At 43.6% G+C, this 20,810-nt stretch overlaps 1 protein-coding gene across 2 annotated transcripts; it reads left to right on the top strand.

The window, feature by feature from the left end:
- Window positions 1–806: 806 nt before the first annotated feature.
- Window positions 807–18,990, top strand: LOC138594200 (transcription activator BRG1). Of its 2 annotated transcripts, none has more exons than XM_069665209.1 (34): window positions 807–875; window positions 1,456–1,709; window positions 2,531–2,663; window positions 3,073–3,633; window positions 3,857–3,955; window positions 4,497–4,755; window positions 4,937–5,063; window positions 5,196–5,369; window positions 5,461–5,634; window positions 5,745–5,918; window positions 6,077–6,124; window positions 6,714–6,844; window positions 7,009–7,066; window positions 7,143–7,252; window positions 7,343–7,490; window positions 7,588–7,751; window positions 7,865–7,931; window positions 8,609–8,719; window positions 9,184–9,426; window positions 9,503–9,616; window positions 9,766–9,873; window positions 11,384–11,470; window positions 11,667–11,713; window positions 11,798–11,964; window positions 12,565–12,728; window positions 13,064–13,324; window positions 13,411–13,488; window positions 13,606–13,830; window positions 13,913–14,175; window positions 14,779–14,887; window positions 15,020–15,121; window positions 15,259–15,391; window positions 15,468–15,607; window positions 17,300–18,990. In XM_069665209.1, the coding sequence occupies exons 2-34, from the start codon at window positions 1,494–1,496 to the stop codon at window positions 17,333–17,335; spliced, it is 5,031 nt and encodes a 1,676-aa protein (XP_069521310.1). In that variant the 5' UTR covers window positions 807–875; window positions 1,456–1,493; the 3' UTR covers window positions 17,336–18,990. The 2 variants fall into 2 exon arrangements, with proteins under 2 accessions (XP_069521310.1, XP_069521309.1); XM_069665208.1 differs by having other exon boundaries at window positions 13,606–13,824.
- The last annotated feature ends 1,820 nt before the right edge of the window (window positions 18,991–20,810 follow it).

Raw genomic sequence — 20,810 nt, forward strand, 5'->3', positions numbered from 1 at the left:
GAAATATCTCTGAAACTTGGACTGTAAGGGATGTAACGTTCTCTGATGCCTCCTATTGGTCAGTATTTTTTGTATTCATCACAGAGAAGAATGAATGAAACAGTGATAGGTGAGTAGTCCTAAGGTATTAAATGGCATCCAAAGGTTCAATATGGTTAATATGCTAAAAAGTAGAACAGCTTGCAGGCTTTGTATATACTCTCTCTCATTTCAGTCAAAATTGTTTCTGTTCTTTAAAAATCACTGGAGTTTATTGGATGCACAAGTTCCGCAAAGGCTTCAAAAGTTCCCTAAAATGCATCAAATTCAAAGGTATTTTATTTTGATATATGCCCTAAGGCCTTTGTGTCTTGAAATTATGATAGATCTTAAAATACATAAAGATCATTTGGCCAAAAAGTCCTCAGAAAAACCCTTGATTGAAGACAACATAGGCGTTTTTTTATTTTATTCAGAATTAGTCATATTTAATTACTACCAAATCCCCATTACTCGTCCATACTAATCATTAATCATTATGTAGGCTAACATTTATATCCATTAAAATTAATGAACAAGAGTATTTTATAAAACAAGTTGAAGTTGCAAAGTTGAACATTTGAGGATTTCATAATTAAAGATGGCAGAACTTGCAGACTCGGTAAATATATTTTTAATGTGTACTTTAAAACTAGAACACAGGAGACCCGTACATGAGAATTTACAAACAATGGATAAGCTTGAAGATCATACTTGAAGCATAGTATGCTGTCGCTGCGCACGCATGCGCGTTGCCAGACAGCCGTGACTAGACATTCGGTCATAGAAGCGGTGGAGGGGGCGCTCGAGCCACGTCGGTGAAACAAATCAACGCTTGAAGGCAGATTTCAAAGCGGGTGAGTAGACTAATTGCGACAACTGCTGCGTATTCTTTAATCTCCCACAAATATAAACTCGGGAGCGCAGAGATCCTCGCAGAACTGCCTGTCCTGTTGATGCGGGTAGGTCAGTCGCACAAGCACAGTCCGCCATTCCCCTTTTTTATGTTTTACGAGACACCCTTTCATGGTCTGAGGGAGGATATCGTGAGTAGCATGGGCTCATGTGCATAATTTGCTGTTATTCCCCATGCTCTGTTCAAGTGCAGTGGTGGACCCTGCAGCTGTAATTGCATACGCGCCTAACGGGTGATTTGGTGCAGCGGAGCAGGAGAATGAGGAGTCCTCATTTGGGGGCGTTGGACAAAATTCACCCTTATCCCGCAAATATTGTGCACCCACATTCATTTAATAGAAAAGCATAGTTGAATGAAAATATGCAGCTTCAATGTCAAGATATTTTCCCACTAAATTAAGATATTTACACTACTTGTCTTTGCATATTAAATTGCAAAATATCTGACTTTTGCAAAGATTACTTTCTCCTCTCTCACACAACCTCCCACCTTCTCTCTGTCCTTTCTCCCCTCTCCATCAGGTCCCTGCTGCTCAGCCAGGAGCAGGAGATCCAGGGCGATGTCCACGCCAGATCCTCCAATGGGAGGGACCCCTCGCCCAGGTCCTTCCCCGGGTCCTGGTCCCTCCCCGGGGGCCATGCTGGGCCCCAGCCCCGGGCCCTCCCCAGGCTCCTCTCACAGTATGATGGGCCCCAGCCCTGGCCCTCCCTCCTCTGGACACTCCCAGCCAGGACCCTCTGGTTACGGCCAGGATAGCATGCATCCTCTGCACAAGGTAAGAACGTACAAACACCCAACGTCCCACTGAGATATTTGCAATCTTTTAGGAAACATTGATTAGATGTCAACAGTTACTTTTAAATCCTGACCCATTTAGTGTCATGTGTGCATATTAAGGAGTTTAACCATCACATGCACAGAGGAGGAGGATCTGTAGACTCTGCCATGCAGCAATATGGAGATTCATTCAATTCAGTTTTGCAAAATATGTGTCAATGCACTTTCATCTTTTTCAATCAATTATTTTATAGTTTCCATCTTTGTTTAGGAAAGTTTAGTTAGTTTACATCATGGCTCCGCTATGCAATAAGGACACATGCTTTCATAAGTCCTTTAACACAAAAATAACAGTGGGAAAACTGCAGCTGCATATGATCAATGCATGTTAAATACTTTTTACTTATTTTTTTTTTTTACAATACAGTTTTCTTCTCAATCAACCTATAATTAATCAATCAGTTGTTCTTTATATATCTCCAAATCACAAGAAAAGTTGTCTCATGACGCTTTACATTTAGAGCAGGTCCAGACTGCACTCTTAGTACACTTAGACCTAACATTAAATAACCAATGAGCAAGCGCTTTGCAACACTGTCAAGGAATAACCTCGAACAGAGCCAGACTCATTGGTTGACAGCCATCTGCCACGGCTGTCAAATGTGTACATATTGTCATTTGTTTTGTCGTATAACATTTTATATGACATTATTGCTGTTTTATTGTGTTTTTTTGCACAATAGAATTCTATTAAGTTTGCAGCTGCAGCATATTTTCCCCTCACAGACAGATTTAATCTTTGTTTGGTTTCTCCAACAGCCCATGGAGAGCATGCACGAGAAGAGCCTGAGCGAGGAGAGCCGCTTCAGTCAGATGAAGGGACTGTCTATGAGACAGGGCGGGCACAGTGGTATGGGCCCCCCACCCAGTCCTCTAGACCAACACTCGCAAGGTAGGCATGCTCAGTGGACTTATCTTAAGCAATTTCATCCTTTCTAGGATTGTGTAAGGCTCGTGTGACACATCTGTAATGCGGTCTCGTGGCCTGGCTTGTTCATAGGGAGTGTCTCGGCTGTTGCAAGTTATGAAATGAACTGTGTTTCTTTCAACATCAAAACAGGAAATAAGAAATAGTATCAATAAAATGCAGCATTTCTTAAGCTCGCTAATTAGAATGTCATACCTCATTTAATATGGGAAGATTGTGGTTTGTTTGTAACCACAAACTACAACAAACAACAGCCTGTGGTTGTATAGAGGTTTTTGTGCAGGAAAACTTCTTGGTCAGGTCCTGGAGTCTCCACTGGATGCCAGGCCGCCTATTTCATCTACCTGTCTGTCTTTCTGTCCGTGTCTTCCAGGTTACCACTCTCCTTTGGGTGGCTCTGACCACTCCAGCCCTGTCCCTTCAAACGGTCCTCCCTCTGGACCTCTCATGCCTTCATCTTCCTCTTCCTCGTCCTCTGGTGGTCCCGGCTCTGCCTCGGCACCTTTAGACGGCCCCAGTGCAGATCAACACACTCTGGGTCCCAATAACCGGCCCGGACCTCCAGGCAGCTCCGGCCCAGGCCCCAGCCCCGGACCCAGTCTTGGCCCCAGTGTCCCAAGCCTTGGATCTGGCCTTGAATCTGGAGGCCCTGGTGGTCCTGGAGGTCCTGGTGGCCCTGGAGGGCCTACTCCCTTTAACCAGAACCAGCTTCACCAACTCAGAGCCCAGATCATGGCATATAAGATGCTGGCCCGGGGTCAGCCCCTGCCAGACCACCTTCAGATGGCTGTCCAGGGGAAGAGGCCGATGCCTGGGATGCAGCAGCCGCCTATTCCCAGTCTGGCTCCTGGAGCTGTAGGCGGGCCGGGTGGTGGACCAGCAGGACCTGGGCCAGGGCCTGGGCCAATGGGATCAGGATACGGTCGAGCTCATGGTGAGCATTCATGGGGAATGTGTGCATTACGAGGCTATAAGCTACTGTCTGAAGAATTATTGATATAACACAGATCTTTACCTACATGTAAAACAGAATCTTCACTCTGTAGTTAGCTGCTAATTTTCACAAAACTCCCACAATCCTCCTCTTTGAATGTAAAAGACCTTTGTTTAAATGTGTCATTAAACTCGAGGTAATCTTCACTCACCTGTTTGTGTAGGAATGATGGGTCCCAACATGCCTCCTCCAGGCCCATCCGGCACTCCAGCTGGGATGCAGGGACCAAACCCGAACGGACCTCCAAAGTCCTGGCCTGAAGGTTTGTGATGCTGCTGTTAGACTTTGTGAAACCTGTCAGCCTCTTGTGCTGTTTAAGAAGTTTCTGTGTAGAAAGTTTTTAGAAGAGGAAAAGGGACTGAATGAGAGCTGGTACGTCTTTTATATTCTAGTTAGTATACTTAATTCATGTAGGGACATTTAACGTTCGAAAGGATTAGAAAATACTTTTATTAAAGTCATAATTTTTCCATTAGGATGACGAGTGTGTTAGTTTTTTAGTACAATTAATATATTATTTTTACGCTGTAGACCCTGGCCAAATAACCTGCATTAACAGCATCATAGCAGGAAAGTCACTCATGTTAATTCAAACTTTAATAAACAGTTAGATGTCCCATTTTCAGGACACCCAAAGGGGCATAACAAATGGTTAATAATTACACCTATGCTTCACCTGCTCTGACAAGTCAAAGTGTGTGCTGTGATAAAATAAGTCTTACCTATGTATTACATACACTGTAGACTACAGCAGCACTTACATCCGCATGATTCATATATTCAGTCACTTCTCTTCTCTCCAGGCCCCATGGTGAATGCAGCAGCCCCCTCCAACGCACCCCAAAAGCTGATTCCCCCTCAGCCCACTGGCCGGCCCTCTCCCGCCCCACCTTCAGTTCCCCCCGCCGCCTCACCAGTTATGCCTCCGCAGACCCAATCCCCTGGCCAGCCTGCACAGCCTACTCCCATGATGCCTTACCACGCCAAGCAGAACCGCATCACCCCCATCCAGAAGCCCTGCGGCCTCGACCCGGTAGAGATACTGCAGGAGAGGGAGCACAGGTAAACAGGGATGCACAGTTGTATACATCTCAGTTCACGTTAAAATAGTTGAACTTCACAATATACTTGACTATAAACAGGACATTGCTGGAGAGCTGCTAAATTTGTGTTCAAAACTTTAATAAAAGTTTTCCTCCGGCCTTTTGGTATCAAATGTACAGGATGCTTTTTGCTCTGTCAGGTTACAGGCTCGTATCACTCATCGTATTGCTGAGCTAGAGAACCTTCCGGGCTCTCTGGCTGGTGATTTACGTACCAAAGCTACCATAGAGCTCAAAGCCCTGCGACTGCTAAACTTCCAGAGACAGGTATGCATGACATCATCAAGCTGCGCATTTTCACCTGCATCTTTAACCTTCACAACATCACATTTTCCAATGCTACTGGTGTGAAGGATAGGTCCATGTCTGTATATTTGTCTCTTGCATGGCTTTCCACAGCTGCGTCAAGAGGTGGTGGTGTGCATGCGTCGCGACACGGCTCTAGAGACCGCTCTCGATGCCAAGGCCTACAAGCGAAGCAAGCGTCAGTCTCTGCGAGAGGCGCGCATCACGGAGAAGCTGGAGAAGCAGCAGAAGATTGAGCAAGAGCGCAAACGCAGGCAGAAACATCAGGTAGAAGATGCAGTTCAAAAAATACAAAGTGATGTCTTCTCCTGTTTTTTCTCTTCTTTGTCCTTCACCAATACTTTTCCTCGTATCTTAGGAGTACCTCAACAGCATCCTGCAGCACGCCAAAGACTTCAAAGAGTACCACCGCTCCATCACAGGCAAAATGCAAAAACTGACCAAAGCTGTGGCCACCTACCACGCCAACACTGAGCGCGAGCAGAAGAAGGAGAATGAGCGTATTGAGAAAGAGAGGATGAGGAGGCTTATGGTAAGACAGAACAATAATTGCACATCACAGACACAGATACAAAAGCATGCACATTACACACAGCATACACGCCCTCCTACAACACACTGTGTCTGTGTGTGTCCTCTCAGGCTGAGGATGAGGAGGGCTATCGTAAACTGATCGACCAGAAGAAGGACAAACGTCTGGCCTACCTGCTGCAGCAAACCGACGAGTACGTCGCCAACCTCACCGAGCTGGTCAGGGCGCACAAAGCTGCGCAGGCGCTGAAGGAGAAGAAGAAGAAGAAGAAGAAAAAGAAGAAGGTATGGAAAACAACGGGGGAGGAATCAACAGTATGTTACCCTAATAATGGAAATCATATATTCACTGAGCTACATCACCAGTCGTCTTTGTTCCTGATAATCATTAACTTTCGTTTGTGATCTCTGTTGGGATCAGTCAACTTCTTCTTGTGTTGCAGTTGGAGAATGCCGAGGCTCAGACTGCTGCCATGGGTCCAGACGGAGAGGTGAGCAGACTGGGTGCTGGGTTCTTGGGTTTGGTTGCCCTCCGCGGCCTCTATAGAGAGCTGCTTTTAAGCACAACAAACATCACATCTCACACAAACCTTAAGGGGATAATGTTGTTTTTTTTAGTGTCGTCATGGCAGAAACTATTACATCATACTATTAGAAATTAGATATTTATCAGGCACAAAACAGCGCTAACAAACATCACATTATGGATGGATACATACCTCAAAATGTACACGCGTTATACTTAATTAGATTTGCTGGATATTTATCTTGGCCAAACAGCAGCAGCAGTATTATCAATGATGTACCGAACTGTAATTAGCCAACAGGGGCGCTGGTTTAGCTCAGTCAGTACAGCAGGTGCCCCATATACAGAGTCAAAGTCCTCGCAACATCGGCCGCTGGTTGGACTCCGACCTCGGCCCTTTTGATGCATGTCTTCCCTCCTCTACCATCCCCACATTTCCTCTCTTATCTTCATTATAGTATCATTAAAAGCAAAAAAAAAGATCTTCAAAACAAAATTAGCCAACAGCCTGATGACCTAGAAAGTCCACAAGATAACCCTTTCCTCCCCTGCAGCCTCTGGATGAGACGAGTCAGATGAGTGATCTGCCTGTGAAGGTCATCCATGTGGACAGCGGGAACATCCTGACGGGAGTGGACGCTCCTAAAGCGGGACAGCTGGAGACCTGGCTGGAGATGAACCCTGGGTGAGAATGACTCGAGAGAGGAGGAGAGACTTGTGTATGTGAGGGAGTCGAGCAAGTGACAAGTGTTTGTCTGTTGATTAAAATACTGAGTTGCCGTAAAATGTATTTATTTTTGTGAAATGTTCAGATACAGGTAAATCTAATCACGCATGTATTTTGCCCAGTTATGAGGTGGCTCCACGCTCAGACAGCGAAGACAGCGAGGAGGAGGAAGAGGAGGAGGTGAGTTGTGTTTATCAGACATGTTTAAAGCCTGTTTCATATTCGCTGCTCCAATCACTGAGCAGCTGTCTGTCAGGAGGAAGAGGAGGAGCCGCAGCCATCCTCTGCTCTTGTGGACGATAAGAAGAAGATTACAGACCCTGACTGTGAAGACGTGTCAGAGGTGGACGTGCGACACATCATTGAGTGAGTACAGACACGGAGTTCTCACACCATGCCTTACAAATGGTGTCCAACGAACGACTGTGTGCCATATCTGATTTGTGTCCTCTGCAGAAATGCCAAACAGGACGTGGATGATGAATATATGGGCGCAGCATTCGCCCGAGGGCTCCAGTCGTATTATGCTGTGGCTCACGCTGTCACAGAGAGGGTGGACAAACAGTCCAGCTTGTTAATAAATGGGCAGCTCAAACAGTATCAGGTGAACAAGCACAATCCAACCAACACGTGTGTGTTCTTTCTGACAATGGAGCTGACAGTGTTTTCATGTTAGACGGACTTTCTCCCTCGTCTGTCAGATTAAAGGTCTGGAGTGGCTCGTTTCGCTCTACAATAATAACCTGAATGGGATCCTGGCCGATGAGATGGGTCTGGGAAAAACCATCCAGACGATCGCCCTCATCACGTACCTCATGGAGCTCAAACGCCTCAATGGACCCTACCTCATCATTGTACCCCTCTCGTAAGCTAATCCTCATTTACTTAAACATTTCACATTTGTTGTTCATCAGGGAAGACATTTAAACACACACCATTTATTTATTGAATGACAACCGAGCTGTCTGTCTCTGACAGAACTCTTTCTAACTGGGTGTATGAGTTCGACAAGTGGGCACCGACAGTCGTGAAAGTCTCCTACAAGGTGGGTTTTTGCACGTGCGCCACCTAAACTCCTCTTGTGATGATACATACTGTTACATTTTTGTTTTACGTAAGGCTGAACGATTACTCGCAATTTCATCGTCATGGCGATGTGAACGAGTGATGAAGACATTGCAAAACACGCTAAGTTAAAAATAAACTATTTCACGCACACGCACCATATACTCCAGACTTGCACGTCAGAGAAACACACACACACACACACACACACACACATGGACGTCCGCCTGTAAATTAATTGATAAATTTGGTTAAAAAAATTAATTGATGAATGAATTGATAATAAATATGGACCTTGTTATGGCACTGTTTTAAAAGAATATAAGTACAGCTGAGTAGCATGGATGTGTTTCAGAACTACGCCTGTTTTGTTCGTTTTTGGCAACGTCTTTGGTGATGAGCTTCTTTCACATGCAGCTCAGCTGCTGGCGTGAAAACAAGACCGTGGGTTTCAAACTCAAAGCGCGAGTTATTTGGCGGACTTTGTAAAACAGAGCTCATGATGAATATCAACAGAGCAGATACATGAAGGCAGGGAGAACCAGAAAGATGCGTGGCGGGACGAGCTGCTGTGTGCAGTTACAGCGTGAAGGTGTGTGTGGGGAGAAGAACTGGTCTAGTATTACATTTCTTATATTATCTTGTCTTGTCTGTCAGGGGTCTCCTGCTGCCAGAAGAGCGTTCGTCCCCCAACTGCGCAGTGGAAAGTTTAACGTTTTACTCACCACTTACGAGTACATCATCAAGGATAAGCAAGTGTTGGCCAAGGTGAGATGGGATGCTTAAAGAAAGACGAGGACACACACACGGGCAGTCATAGAGCCATTCTTTCCTGCATGTGTGTTGCTGTTTATGTCTTTTATGTTGTTTGATTTAGCTAGCCCCTCTTCAAACCCTAAATCCTAAAACTCCTCTCAAAGTATTTTGGCCCATCTGACCGCCCCCTCCCCCTGTGCTGCGTCGCAGTGCTCTCTCCTAGGTGCTGCCACACACTGACACCACCTGTTTTCCACGTCTCCCACTCTCCTCTGTGGCCGTCATGCTGCTATGCACTCATATAGTCATATAGGCTCCCTGACTGTGCTGACAGGTCGGTATTGTAGTTTCAATCAGTGTTTTCCCAGGTGGTGGCTTAAGCTACAGCTCGGGTCTGAGCCGGCGTGTTTCATGAGGATAAACCCGACAAACTTGGATGTAGATGTACGGCAGTTTCTCTCTTCTCTGCTCACCAGATCCGTTGGAAGTACATGATCGTGGACGAGGGCCATCGTATGAAGAACCATCACTGTAAGCTGACCCAGGTCCTGAACACGCACTACCTGGCCCCACGGCGAGTCCTGCTCACGGGAACGCCGCTGCAGAACAAACTTCCTGAGCTCTGGGCGCTGTTAAACTTCCTCCTGCCCACCATCTTCAAGAGCTGCAGCACCTTCGAGCAGTGGTTCAACGCTCCGTTCGCTATGACTGGAGAGAAGGTGGTCAGAAGGAAACACGTGTAGTCTTTGTTTAATTGATGACAGCAACATAACTGTCTCCCCTTTTCCTCTCCAGGTGGACCTGAATGAAGAGGAGACCATCTTGATTATCCGTCGTCTCCACAAAGTTCTTCGCCCCTTCCTGTTACGCAGATTAAAGAAGGAAGTGGAGGCACAGCTTCCAGAGAAGGCAAGTTTCAGGGGAAACACTCCTTATGCTTAATCTCTATGATACAATACTTGCATTGCTGGTGAAGTAATGGAAGATATGGAGCATCTTTTTCTAGCCTTGAATCAGTTTATGTCTTTGAGCCTTTCTTCTCTTCTCCTCCCCCTCAGGTGGAATATGTGATCAAGTGTGACATGTCGTCTCTTCAGAGGGTGCTGTACAGGCACATGCAGGCCAAGGGAGTGCTGCTCACTGATGGATCGGAGAAAGACAAAAAGGTAGGAGCTTTACACTCCTGCTACTGAGTAAGAATAATTTTTTGTACGCCATGTCTTTTTTTTGTTTAAGGATTTTTATGTGTTGTTTGTCTTTTGTTGTTTGTTTTTGATCATGGAAATGATGATTTTGCAACCGGAAAGGTAACTCATGGCACTGTTAATAAAAAGGACAGGTGACAGGTTTGGAATAATTACTGTGAACTGTACATGTGAGAAAGTGTCAGAAAACACTCAAACGTCTTATTTGACATTCATAAAGCACTTTTTGGAAAAATGTATACATACAGTATCTAAATAATAAGTCGAAATAATAAATGGCGTGCCCCAGGGCTCAGTCTTAGAGCCACTGTTATTTACAATTTATATTAACAGTATCGACTTTAATGTTCCCAACGCAAATTTTCACTTGTATGCTCCAACACAGTATCAGGCTATCACTTACAAGATGCCTCTGATTGTGTATGACACACTTTTCGTGAGTTTAAACTGATTTTAAATTCAGGTAAAACTAAAGTCATGATTTTACAAACTCAAACACAAAGCCTCTGAATCTGTCATCTATTGTTACATTTCAGAGTGATTCTGAATCGATGATTCACTTTCTTAAGCTTCATATTCAGCAACTAAAGAGGTTAAAGCTGCGGCTGGGCTGCTGTTTTAGAACAAATCATGTTTTTCTTTTGCTGCAAAAACAAGACTTGTTGCTGTTACTTTTAGGCCACTGATTGACGACAGTGATGTTTTATATATGCATGCACCTTCTCAACGCCTTGACACTGTACACCACAGAGCATTGAGGTTTATTACAAATCTGAATGCCCTCACTCATCATTGCTCCCTGTGTGCTCAAGTTGGCTGGCCTGCATTGTCCGACCGTAGACTAAATCACTTCATCTTTATTTATAAAGGCAACTCTTAACTTGCTTCCCTCTTACGCCTCTTCCCTCTTATGTAATCTTATTGATCTGAAAAATGCTGGAAGCTACAGTCTTCGCTCTCTGACCCACTCGCAAGACTTCATTTTAACTATCTGTCCCCAAAGTGCGTCTTGAAATGGGGAAAAGGTGTTTCAGATACGCTGCTCCTGCTGCTTGGAATCTGCTGCAGGAGGATTTGGGTCTGAAGGACCTGATCTCTTTAAATCTTTTTAAATGTAGATTGAAGGCGTTGGAGGAAGATGCATCAGGTTGTGGATGCTTCGATTAATCGCTTTCACGATGTCACCCAGAACGTGTAGACTTGTTTCTGTAATTGTTGTGTGGTGCGTGTATGAAACTTAGTTAAAATGTGCTGCTGCTGTCTGGGCCAGGACACTCTTGTAAAGAGGCTTTTCCTGGTTTAATTTAAATAATTAAATAAACCCACTTTTTGAGAACAGGAAACCAATTGCCTTACAAGAGTTAATGACTGGCATGACAGCTTTTTGTTTTCATTCTCATGGTTAGATCCTTAATTCTTATTATATGAAAGAATAAAACTCTGGTATGCTTTGTCACATGATGTTTTCCAGGGTAAAGGAGGCACAAAGACGCTGATGAACACCATCATGCAGCTGAGGAAGATCTGTAACCACCCTTACATGTTCCAGCAGATAGAGGTACTACTGAAGAGCGTGTTGCAAGCAATAATAAAGTTCATTATTCAATCGACAAACAGAAAACTTTATTTTTTGTCTTCTCACTAAGGTCGACTTAATGGCAACAAGTAAAGGACAGTAAAGGACTGTATGAGCTTCAGAATAAGCCACAAACTAAAGACAGAATTAAGGGACACATTTGTGATTGTTTTTGCAGGAATCCTTCTCTGAACATTTAGGATTCTCTGGTGGTATAGTCCAAGGGTAAGTGCCAATTTCAGCTTAGATCACACAGACACACACACACCCTGTAACCCTTGTAAGCGGATTCACCTACCTTTCCCTCAGTCCTGACCTGTACCGGGCATCTGGGAAGTTTGAGGTGTTGGATCGAATCCTGCCAAAGCTGAGAGCCACAAACCACAAGGTGCTGCTCTTCTGTCAGATGACATCACTCATGACCATCATGGAGGATTACTTCGCCTATCGCAGCTTCAAGTATCTGCGTCTGGATGGTGAGACAGTTTTTTCATATAAATGTGTTTCATATTTTCTTTATTCTAACTGTACTTTATTTGCTCTGTTTCCTGAAACCTTGTTACTTTCATATCACTTTGTTGCTTATCCTCTGTCTTAAAGTCGAGGTGAAATGAAAAATGTCATTTTAATCCTTTTAGATCACACCCTCGGTAATATTGTGCATCTATTTGACAATATAGGCCAAAAAAAATTACAGAAAATCCATTTCTTCGTATTCTTTATCAAAATTCGATCATTTTTTCTTCCTGTAAAACAAAATATCCCGTGTGCTTACGTAAGCTAGAACCAACCAATTTCAACCAATCAATCTGCAACATTTAGCCGCAGAGCACCAATAATGCTCGGTCAATTAGCTAGCTACTGCGCTGTGGAGAACGTCTGTCTACGCCCACTTCTCAACGATCAAATCAAATCCCTCTAATGATATGTCCCGCCTGCACGTCCTGTTTCACTCCGTCACGATACGGAAGCTAGATACTCTCGAAATGCCGTTTCAGCTCGACTTTAATTTCTTTCTTTATTACATTATTTCCTTCACCTGCTTTTCTTCTTTTCTTGCCTCCCGCCCATCTCAGGCACTACAAAGGCTGAGGATCGAGGAATGTTACTGAAGACATTCAATGATCCAGGGTCCGAGTACTTTATCTTCCTCCTCAGCACGAGAGCAGGAGGCCTTGGCCTCAACCTGCAGTCTGCAGACACTGTGGTTATCTTTGACTCTGACTGGAACCCTCATCAGGTGTGATGCACGTTTATTCTCTTTGACAAAGGGCAGCACGAGTGTTTGAAGGACACCTACCACACACATAACAATAAACATAAACACAGAGAGATCTCAGATTCAGGATCCAGAGCTTAGGGAAAGAGAAGTGGTCAGTATCTGGTTTGTTGTCTGGTAAGTTTCTGGCTTCCTGAACAAAAAGTTTGAGTAACTTTGAGTATTATATTGTAGCAACTTGGTCAGTAAGAGAGACAGGAAGCAGCTCTTTCACTCAGTCCAACCTTTAATGACTTACATTATAGGGGCCTAGAACTTCAACTGCAACTCTTCCTCCTTCCTGATCTCCTCAACAGGACCTGCAGGCTCAGGACCGAGCCCACCGTATTGGTCAGCAGAACGAGGTGCGCGTGCTGCGCCTCTGCACTATCAACAGTGTTGAAGAGAAAATTTTGGCTGCAGCTAAGTACAAACTAAACGTGGACCAAAAGGTCATCCAGGCCGGCATGTTTGACCAAAAGTCCTCCAGCCACGAGCGCAGGGCCTTCCTGCAGGCCATTCTGGAGCACGAGGAGCAAGACGAGGTCTGGGGTCAGGAAGTGTGTCTACGAATTAATGTGTGTGCGTGCACCTGCGACACACACAATTTTAAGGCCTGTGCTGTCTTATGCTCTGCGTGCCAATGTGTGTCTGCTGTATTCAGGAGGAGGATGAGGTGCCAGATGACGAGACGGTTAATCAGATGATCGCTCGGAGTGAGGAGGAGTTTGATCAGTTTATGGTCAGTGTTTGTGTTTTTAAGATTCTCATTCACTTCACCAACAACCCTAAATTTAACGAAGTCCTCTCCCTATGTATTTGTGTCTCTGCCTTTTTTTTCCTCCTTTCCTTCCCCCAGCGTATGGACTTAGACCGGCGTCGAGAGGATGCCCGAAACCCGCGGCGAAAACCTCGGCTGATGGAGGAGGACGAGCTGCCCACTTGGATCATGAAGGACGACGCTGAGGTGGAGCGGCTGACCTGCGAGGAGGAGGAGGAGAAAATGTTTGGACGAGGGTCTCGGCAGCGAAAAGAGGTGGACTACAGCGACTCCCTGACCGAGAAGCAGTGGCTCAAGGTGAATGTAAATACAACCTATAACTATTTATCCCTTAAATCTTCTTTGTGATCTGAATGTCCACATTTTAATCACACAATCTCTGCAGGCGATAGAGGAGGGCACGTTAGAGGAGGTGGAGGAAGAGGTGCGCCACAAAAAGACGACCCGTAAAAGGAAGCGGGACCGCGACCTGGATCTCCCCGGCCCCTCCTCCTCACTGGGGGGGCGAGGACGAGGGGACAAAGATGAAGATGGGAAGAGGCAGAGGAAGAGGGGACGACCGCCTGCTGAGAAACTCTCCCCCAACCCCCCCGCCCTCACAAAGAAGATGAGGAAGATCGTGGATGCTGTCATCAAGTACAAAGACAGGTAGGAGGAGTTATGATTGGCTGAAGCAGATGTGACACAGATGTGAGGAGGGATGGGGAGATTTCAGAGGTCACTTGAAGGCAACACTTAATGAGGGCACCATTTCAGAAGCAGCTAATGACGAACCAGTTGTTTTTATTACTTTATATATTAATTATACTTTTATTGAACTACTTTGGATATCACTTCCTCATTAGATGCTATCTCTGCACCTTTGAGTTAACTTATTCACCTTTGTTATAAAAATGTGGCCATCATTTTCTAATGTCCAGGGCGACTAAAGGTCAAAAGTCATGTTGCATTTCCTTGGACAGTTTTCACAACGTGCTGAAATAATGCATCAATCCTCCGAAAGGTTTCAGCCAAACAATTCAATCAGTACATCCAGGACTGTAGCCTCTGTACATGGGGCGCCTGCTCTACAGACTGAGCTTAACCAGCACCCCAAGTTATGCATTTTTATTCATAGTTGAGAGTGTGTATGAAAAACTGTCAGTCAGTGATCTTTCAGCCATTGTGTGCAAATAGATAAGCTAATATTTGACATGATGAATTTGAGGCTCAGAGGTTTGTTTTTCACCCCGGTGATGTCATTTCCTGCAGTGCCAGCGGGCGTCAGCTGAGCGAGGTGTTCATCCAGCTGCCGTCTCGAAAAGAGCTGCCGGAGTACTACGAGCTGATCCGCAAGCCTGTCGACTTCAGGAAGATCAAGGTGCGCTGGTCACTGTGGCAGCAAGGGAGAGCCCGTACAACACACTGTGGATGTGTTTGATACTTGATCGATTCGCAGGTTGACAGATACACATGACATGTTACTTTATCTTAAGCTGTATCTTCACTGCAGGAGAGGATTCGAGGTCACCGCTACCGCAGTCTGGGTGATCTTGAGAGGGACGTCATGCTGCTCTTCCAGAACGCACAGACCTTCAACCTGGAGGGATCACTGGTGAGACCTAACATGGAGCGTGATCACTCATGGACACAAAACAACAGCAGCTTTACTCGTGTCAACTGCTCAGATAGAGTTAGAAAAACTCACCGTAAATAAATATATAAACACTGCGATTTCTCTAATGTGAACAGATATATGAAGACTCCATCGTCCTCCAGTCGGTGTTCACCAGTCTGAGGCAAAAGATCGAGAAGGAGGAGGAGAGTGAGGGAGAGGACAGCGAGGAGGAGGAAGAGGAGCTGGACGAAGGATCAGAGTCTGAGAGTAAGCATGTCTGTCAAAAACTTTTTAATTATACTTTAATCCTGCTATACGTGCGTCTGTGTGTGTTCGTCTGCAGCCCGCTCCGTGAAAGTGAAGATCCGTCTGGGCAGGAAGGATAAAGGTGGAGATCGAGGGAAGGGACGCAGCAGACGAATGGGACGCACCAGAGCTAAACCTGTTGTTAGTGATGATGACTCAGAGGACGAGCAGGAAGAGGTACGTGTGTCTGTCTGTCTGTCTGTCTGTCTGTCTGTCTGTCTGTCTGTCTGTCTGTCTGTCTTCCTGTCTGTCTTCTCAGGAACCAGTAACTTAAACTGCCTTTTTAACTGCTACCATAGTTTCCTCTAGCTTACCTCTAAGTCAACTAAACCTTCCTCTATTGTTGAAACAGATTCAAAACAGTTTGTAGAGGAGAGGAAACACTAACAGCTTTTTAACAAGTCATGTTGTAACAAAAACCTTTCTAATATCACAATAAACTAATGGTAACTCATGAATTTCACAATTTTTCCAAGTTTATTCAATAAATGTTAAACTATAACATTTTAACATTTTCAATGATAACTTTGAATATAAATAAAGAGTGCATAAAATTGCATCAAAATAGAGCTTTTTGTCAAAAAATTGGTGTACAAGGCCCCACAATGTCCTCTTATCCCAACACATTGTAGTAAGGTTCAATATCAGATCTAATGATCAGGTCTCTTCTGGATAACTGTGTTGCACACTGGCATGCAAAATAAAAAATGAGATTGTGTGGCAGCAACAAAATTATATTTTACCATTTGCAGTGGCAGCGCTAAACTCGCCTAGGGCGCCAGAATGACCAGAGCCGGCCCCGACAATATTCATGGGATATGTTTGAGTTGTGCAAATAACAATTTTAAGGCGAGGTTAAAAAATGTTTTAAATGTCTTGAGGACATTTTTGAATATTTTCTGCCTTCACACCAGCGACAGCTCTGCCTGTAGGTGCTTTGTTTTCAGGTTGTCTGTCCGTCTGTCAAGGTCACAGTGACCTCACGAAACACATCTTTTCCAACCTCAAGAAGTATTGCACTAATTAGAAACAAATATCACTGATAGGATAAAACAGTTAAGTGATGATATTATGTCCAAAAGGTCAAAGGCCAACTGGATTGTGCTCATAATTTCACAGTTTGTTACTGATACTCAAGTTTAAGGTGCTCGCCTTGAAATCTTGGTGACATTATAAACTTTCTGTGCTGCTGAGCTGACGATGTGTGTGAAGCTTCAGTGCTTTGAAATTTGTTGCGTCTTTGCAGCTTCGTCTACTGTTGTGATACTTTGTGTCTGTACATGTCAACACATTCAAGGAATTCAAGTCAGTTATTTGTTTCAGTTCGCTTACGTAACTACATATTGGCTAGCAGGTGGAGGCACACAGACGCACTGTAGGGGAGTGTTTCTAGTCAGACATGAGTAATAGAGTTGGGAACCAACAACAGATGTGGGAGGGTGAAGTCTCACTTTTCTATTGTCGGCTTAGTCATGTGTTTGTACCTGCCTCGACATCATTGAGGAGCAACAACACAGAGGCTGTTTCATTTTCTCTTCTTACTCTTTTATAGCTGCCAAGGAGTCGAGAAACTGGGTGATTGTTTGTTAGCTTGCAGGTGAATGTAAAGTCATGTCGATTGATTTCAGGCCATTAGGAACAAGCGGTTAGTTTCATGTGTGTATTTAAATTAAAAGTTTTAAATAATGTAATTTTGAAATGTTTCGCAGGTTTCTCATTAACACTTGTTTGAAAAATAAGTATGAGACATGACCTTCATCAGTTTATCAAAGTTTTATCAGGTCTATTTAAGCTAAGTTTGGGGTTGGGGGGGGCAGATAAAGAAACAATCCAGACGTGTTCTAGTCTGTTCTTTTGTCTCTCTTCCAGGAGCGCTCCCCCAGTGCCACAGATGAGGAGTCCTGAGCTGTGCTGTGATGTAGGAGAGAAAGGAGCATAAAGCACTGCGTCTACAGTGATAACAACAGGCCTGTCAACTCCATCCACCCTCAGTCAAACGTCACAGGGCTGAATAGAAATAGAGGAGAGGTTTACACTACTGATAATACAGGAGCAGACACTTAGAATTATTTATCAAAATTCACAAATTAATTTGACGACGCTCATCACTGCTTTTACTCATTTTTTAATCCTGTTTTCATAATTATCTTGATAATATGAAATGTTAGGACAATTCAACCAAGATAAAGGCACTGTTAAATTTTCATCATCAACATTTATTACGGAGACTTTTTTAACTCGACCAAGAAAATAAACTACAAACTCTAATTGCATTAATTACAAAACACAAGCTCTCCAAGTCCTCATTATGAGCAGTGTATACACACACCTAATAAATGGTTGAAAACAAACATAAATGGTCGTAAGGAGGTAAAAGCACCTCTTGCATTTTTATTAGTGTAAAGTCATATTTCTGAAGATTTATTATATATTATTATTTAATTATATTTTCTTTCATTTCCTGTTTATAAACCAGCCGTCAGTTAGGGGTGACCATAGGAGTAACCATAAGAGTCATAGCTGTTTATATACTGCTTATAAATGGTAACTGGGATGATTTAAACGTACTATAATTTATGACAATCCAACAACCCTTGTTATTAACAATCATTAATTCCATAGGAAACCTGTATGTATCAAGCTTTTCAAAGTTTTTCGACAAATTCAAATGTGTCCTTATCTAACCCGAGGAGTAAGAACTGGCAGGAACCAGTAAAAAGAAGAAAACAACCTTGAATGTAAACAAAAAATGTTTTCACCCAATGTAGAGCTCCCACCTTACCTTCCCTTACCTTTAATTCCCTGCGGACATACATGTAAACGTGCAGTTGTAACAGTCAGCCTCTCTGGAGCCGCTGTGATTACCAAGCTGTGTTTGTGTGTGTGTTATCACATATTTGTGAGCGGGACTCGCTGTTTGAGTTGGAAACCTGCGCCTGCTGTGGGTCGAGGTGTCTCCAGACTTCTAGGAAGCTCTTGAGAAACTGGCCACATTAATTTGACTGAGGTTTGATGGAGTTGAGTTCGGGTCGCTCACTGATATTGTAAATATGGTGCAGCGTAAAAACAACCTACTCCACCTTAATGCTGCTTCCCTGATACACTTCGACTATAAGCAATTATAGCTGTTGATTGTAGACTTACTGAATTATGAGGTGGTAATTCATCGATGAGTACTGTACCTTTAATGCTTCTCCTTCAGTTGTTGTGTGGTGACTTTAGGATTTCAGAATTGTTTGATGTACTTAAGCACTTTTTCTGTTTCTGATTTTAAGACAAAGGACCAGAGGGACGGTGGCTCCTCTCTGCTTGTGAACGCCTCATGGCCGTATGGTGTTGGATATACTGTATAGAGTATTTTTAGAGTATTATGTCAATGCACGTGTGTACAGCTCGCAAGTTCAGTACTGCACTTTTTTCATTATGGTAGGCAACTAGAGCAAAAAACTACAACCAAAGCATCAACATTTTCTCCGCTGTATTATCGGGACCTGTCTGTGTTGTGTCGTGTTATTGTCGCTGGAACTAAAACTTAACAATAAACCACAGTGAAAGTGAAAGATATTGTTTGTGTTGTGTGCTGCTGAAAGAAAATAGTCCTTTAATTGATCATTCAGTGGGCTGCAAGGTCGTGCAGTGGTTAGCGCTGTTGCCTCACGGCTAGAAGGTTCCTTCTCCGTTCAGACATAGTGGGCCTCTCTGTGTTTGAGTTTGCATGTGTGGGTTCCCTCTGCCCGTGCATGTGTGGGTTCCCTCTGGGTACTCCAGCTTCCTCCCACAGCCCAAAGACATGCTCGTTAGGTTCATTGGTGACTCTAAATTGCCCGTGGGTGTGAGCATGAAAGATTGTCCGTCTCTGTGTCAGCCCTGTGATTGACAGGCGATCAGTCCAGGGTGTACCTGGCCTCTCACCCAATGAATAATAAATAAATAGTTTGAGTCCATTTTTTCTGGTTCCAGCTTCCAAAACATGATCATCTGATTCCGTTCTTTCTTTTATATGGTAGTTTTTTTATTTAATTTAGTGAGTTGAACAAAAACCATCTGTTTTATAGGTGTGACATTTGTTATTTGGAAAACGGATCAGCCCTAATTTGCTATTTTCTGACATTTATATGATCACAAAATAATCAGTGGATGAATTTATAATGAAAATGAATGGCAGTTACAGCCCTGGTGATTTATTTTATAACTCCAGGTTAATCGTCAAAGCGTCTTTCCTGTGATCAGATCTGGTTTTAATCTTGTTTAGACAATAAAAGCCTTGAAGTGGACTTGACTTTTTTTAATTTCATATTATATACTAAACCCTCCAACAGCTCAAACTAGTGTCTCTAAACATCTCACATGTAGTGTCTCTGTTTGACCACTGGGAGGAGGCCTCATACACTGGTCAATCTGTCGTTACACAGCTGCCTCATGTAGAATTACAACCTCTTTAAACATCATATAAATACTACTGAAACAGATCACCGCTAAAATCGACTAAGTTCTAACTTTTTGCAAAGAAAAAGTTGTAAAGCTGCGATGTAAAATCACTCACTGGGTTTTGAGATCTTGCTTTGGCCCAACTTGACCTTAACCAACCTCAGCCGTACGCCTCCAATGTCCATGTGAATAAATGAATACAGACGCTCTTTATTCAGAGGATGTAAACAGGCTCGCTCTGCCCCACATATTTATGTTTACGTTGTAAGCTGTTTGGCAGAGAGTTATGCTGAATGTACAGTGTCTGTTTGCTGTAGGAAACTCAGCGTGTAAGTGTGTGTGGTTTTTAACAGAACCTTGACACTGAGCTCTGTTTGCTCCTTAGAGAGGAGAGGGGGAGGGGAGGACTGGGTTTCCTGATTTCTAGGAACCTACAGATGTCTTTGGCAACTCAAAACCAGACGTTAACATCTGTCAGTAGGGGAGTTACTAAAAGTACCCAGGAGCTGTGAAAGCAAATACAGCAATCCTATGGGTCCACATCTCCAGACCTTAGTTTGTCATTTTTATTATAACCTTTATTTAACCTGGAAAAGTCCCATTGAGATTATCAACCTCTTTGTCAAGGGATATATCTTCATTGTTGATAAGATGGACAACAGTCGCTCTGTTTGTTTGATTGATATTTTCTAAAAGCTCAACTCTGATGTTCCAAACTGAAAGGTGAACAGCATTTATATTTATTGTTCATGGACAGAGTTCTGTTTACCAGCTTTAAAATTACTTTACTCCAGTGTCTCAGAATTTAAAAAACAATAAAACACTACAGTTTATAGAGGGAATAAAATATATTTTAATGCTTTACTTTCACTGCATTTGTAGGCAGCAGAGAAAGAGTTTATACCAACGAAGAGTTTGCTGAAAACCAATTTTCTTCACAAGAAAACGCCTG

The sequence above is a fragment of the Semicossyphus pulcher genome, unplaced genomic scaffold (genome assembly GCF_022749685.1).
Source record: "Semicossyphus pulcher isolate SPU_LCO1_2020_fin unplaced genomic scaffold, fSemPul1.0.p SCAF_17, whole genome shotgun sequence".
NCBI lineage: Eukaryota > Metazoa > Chordata > Actinopteri > Labriformes > Labridae > Semicossyphus > Semicossyphus pulcher.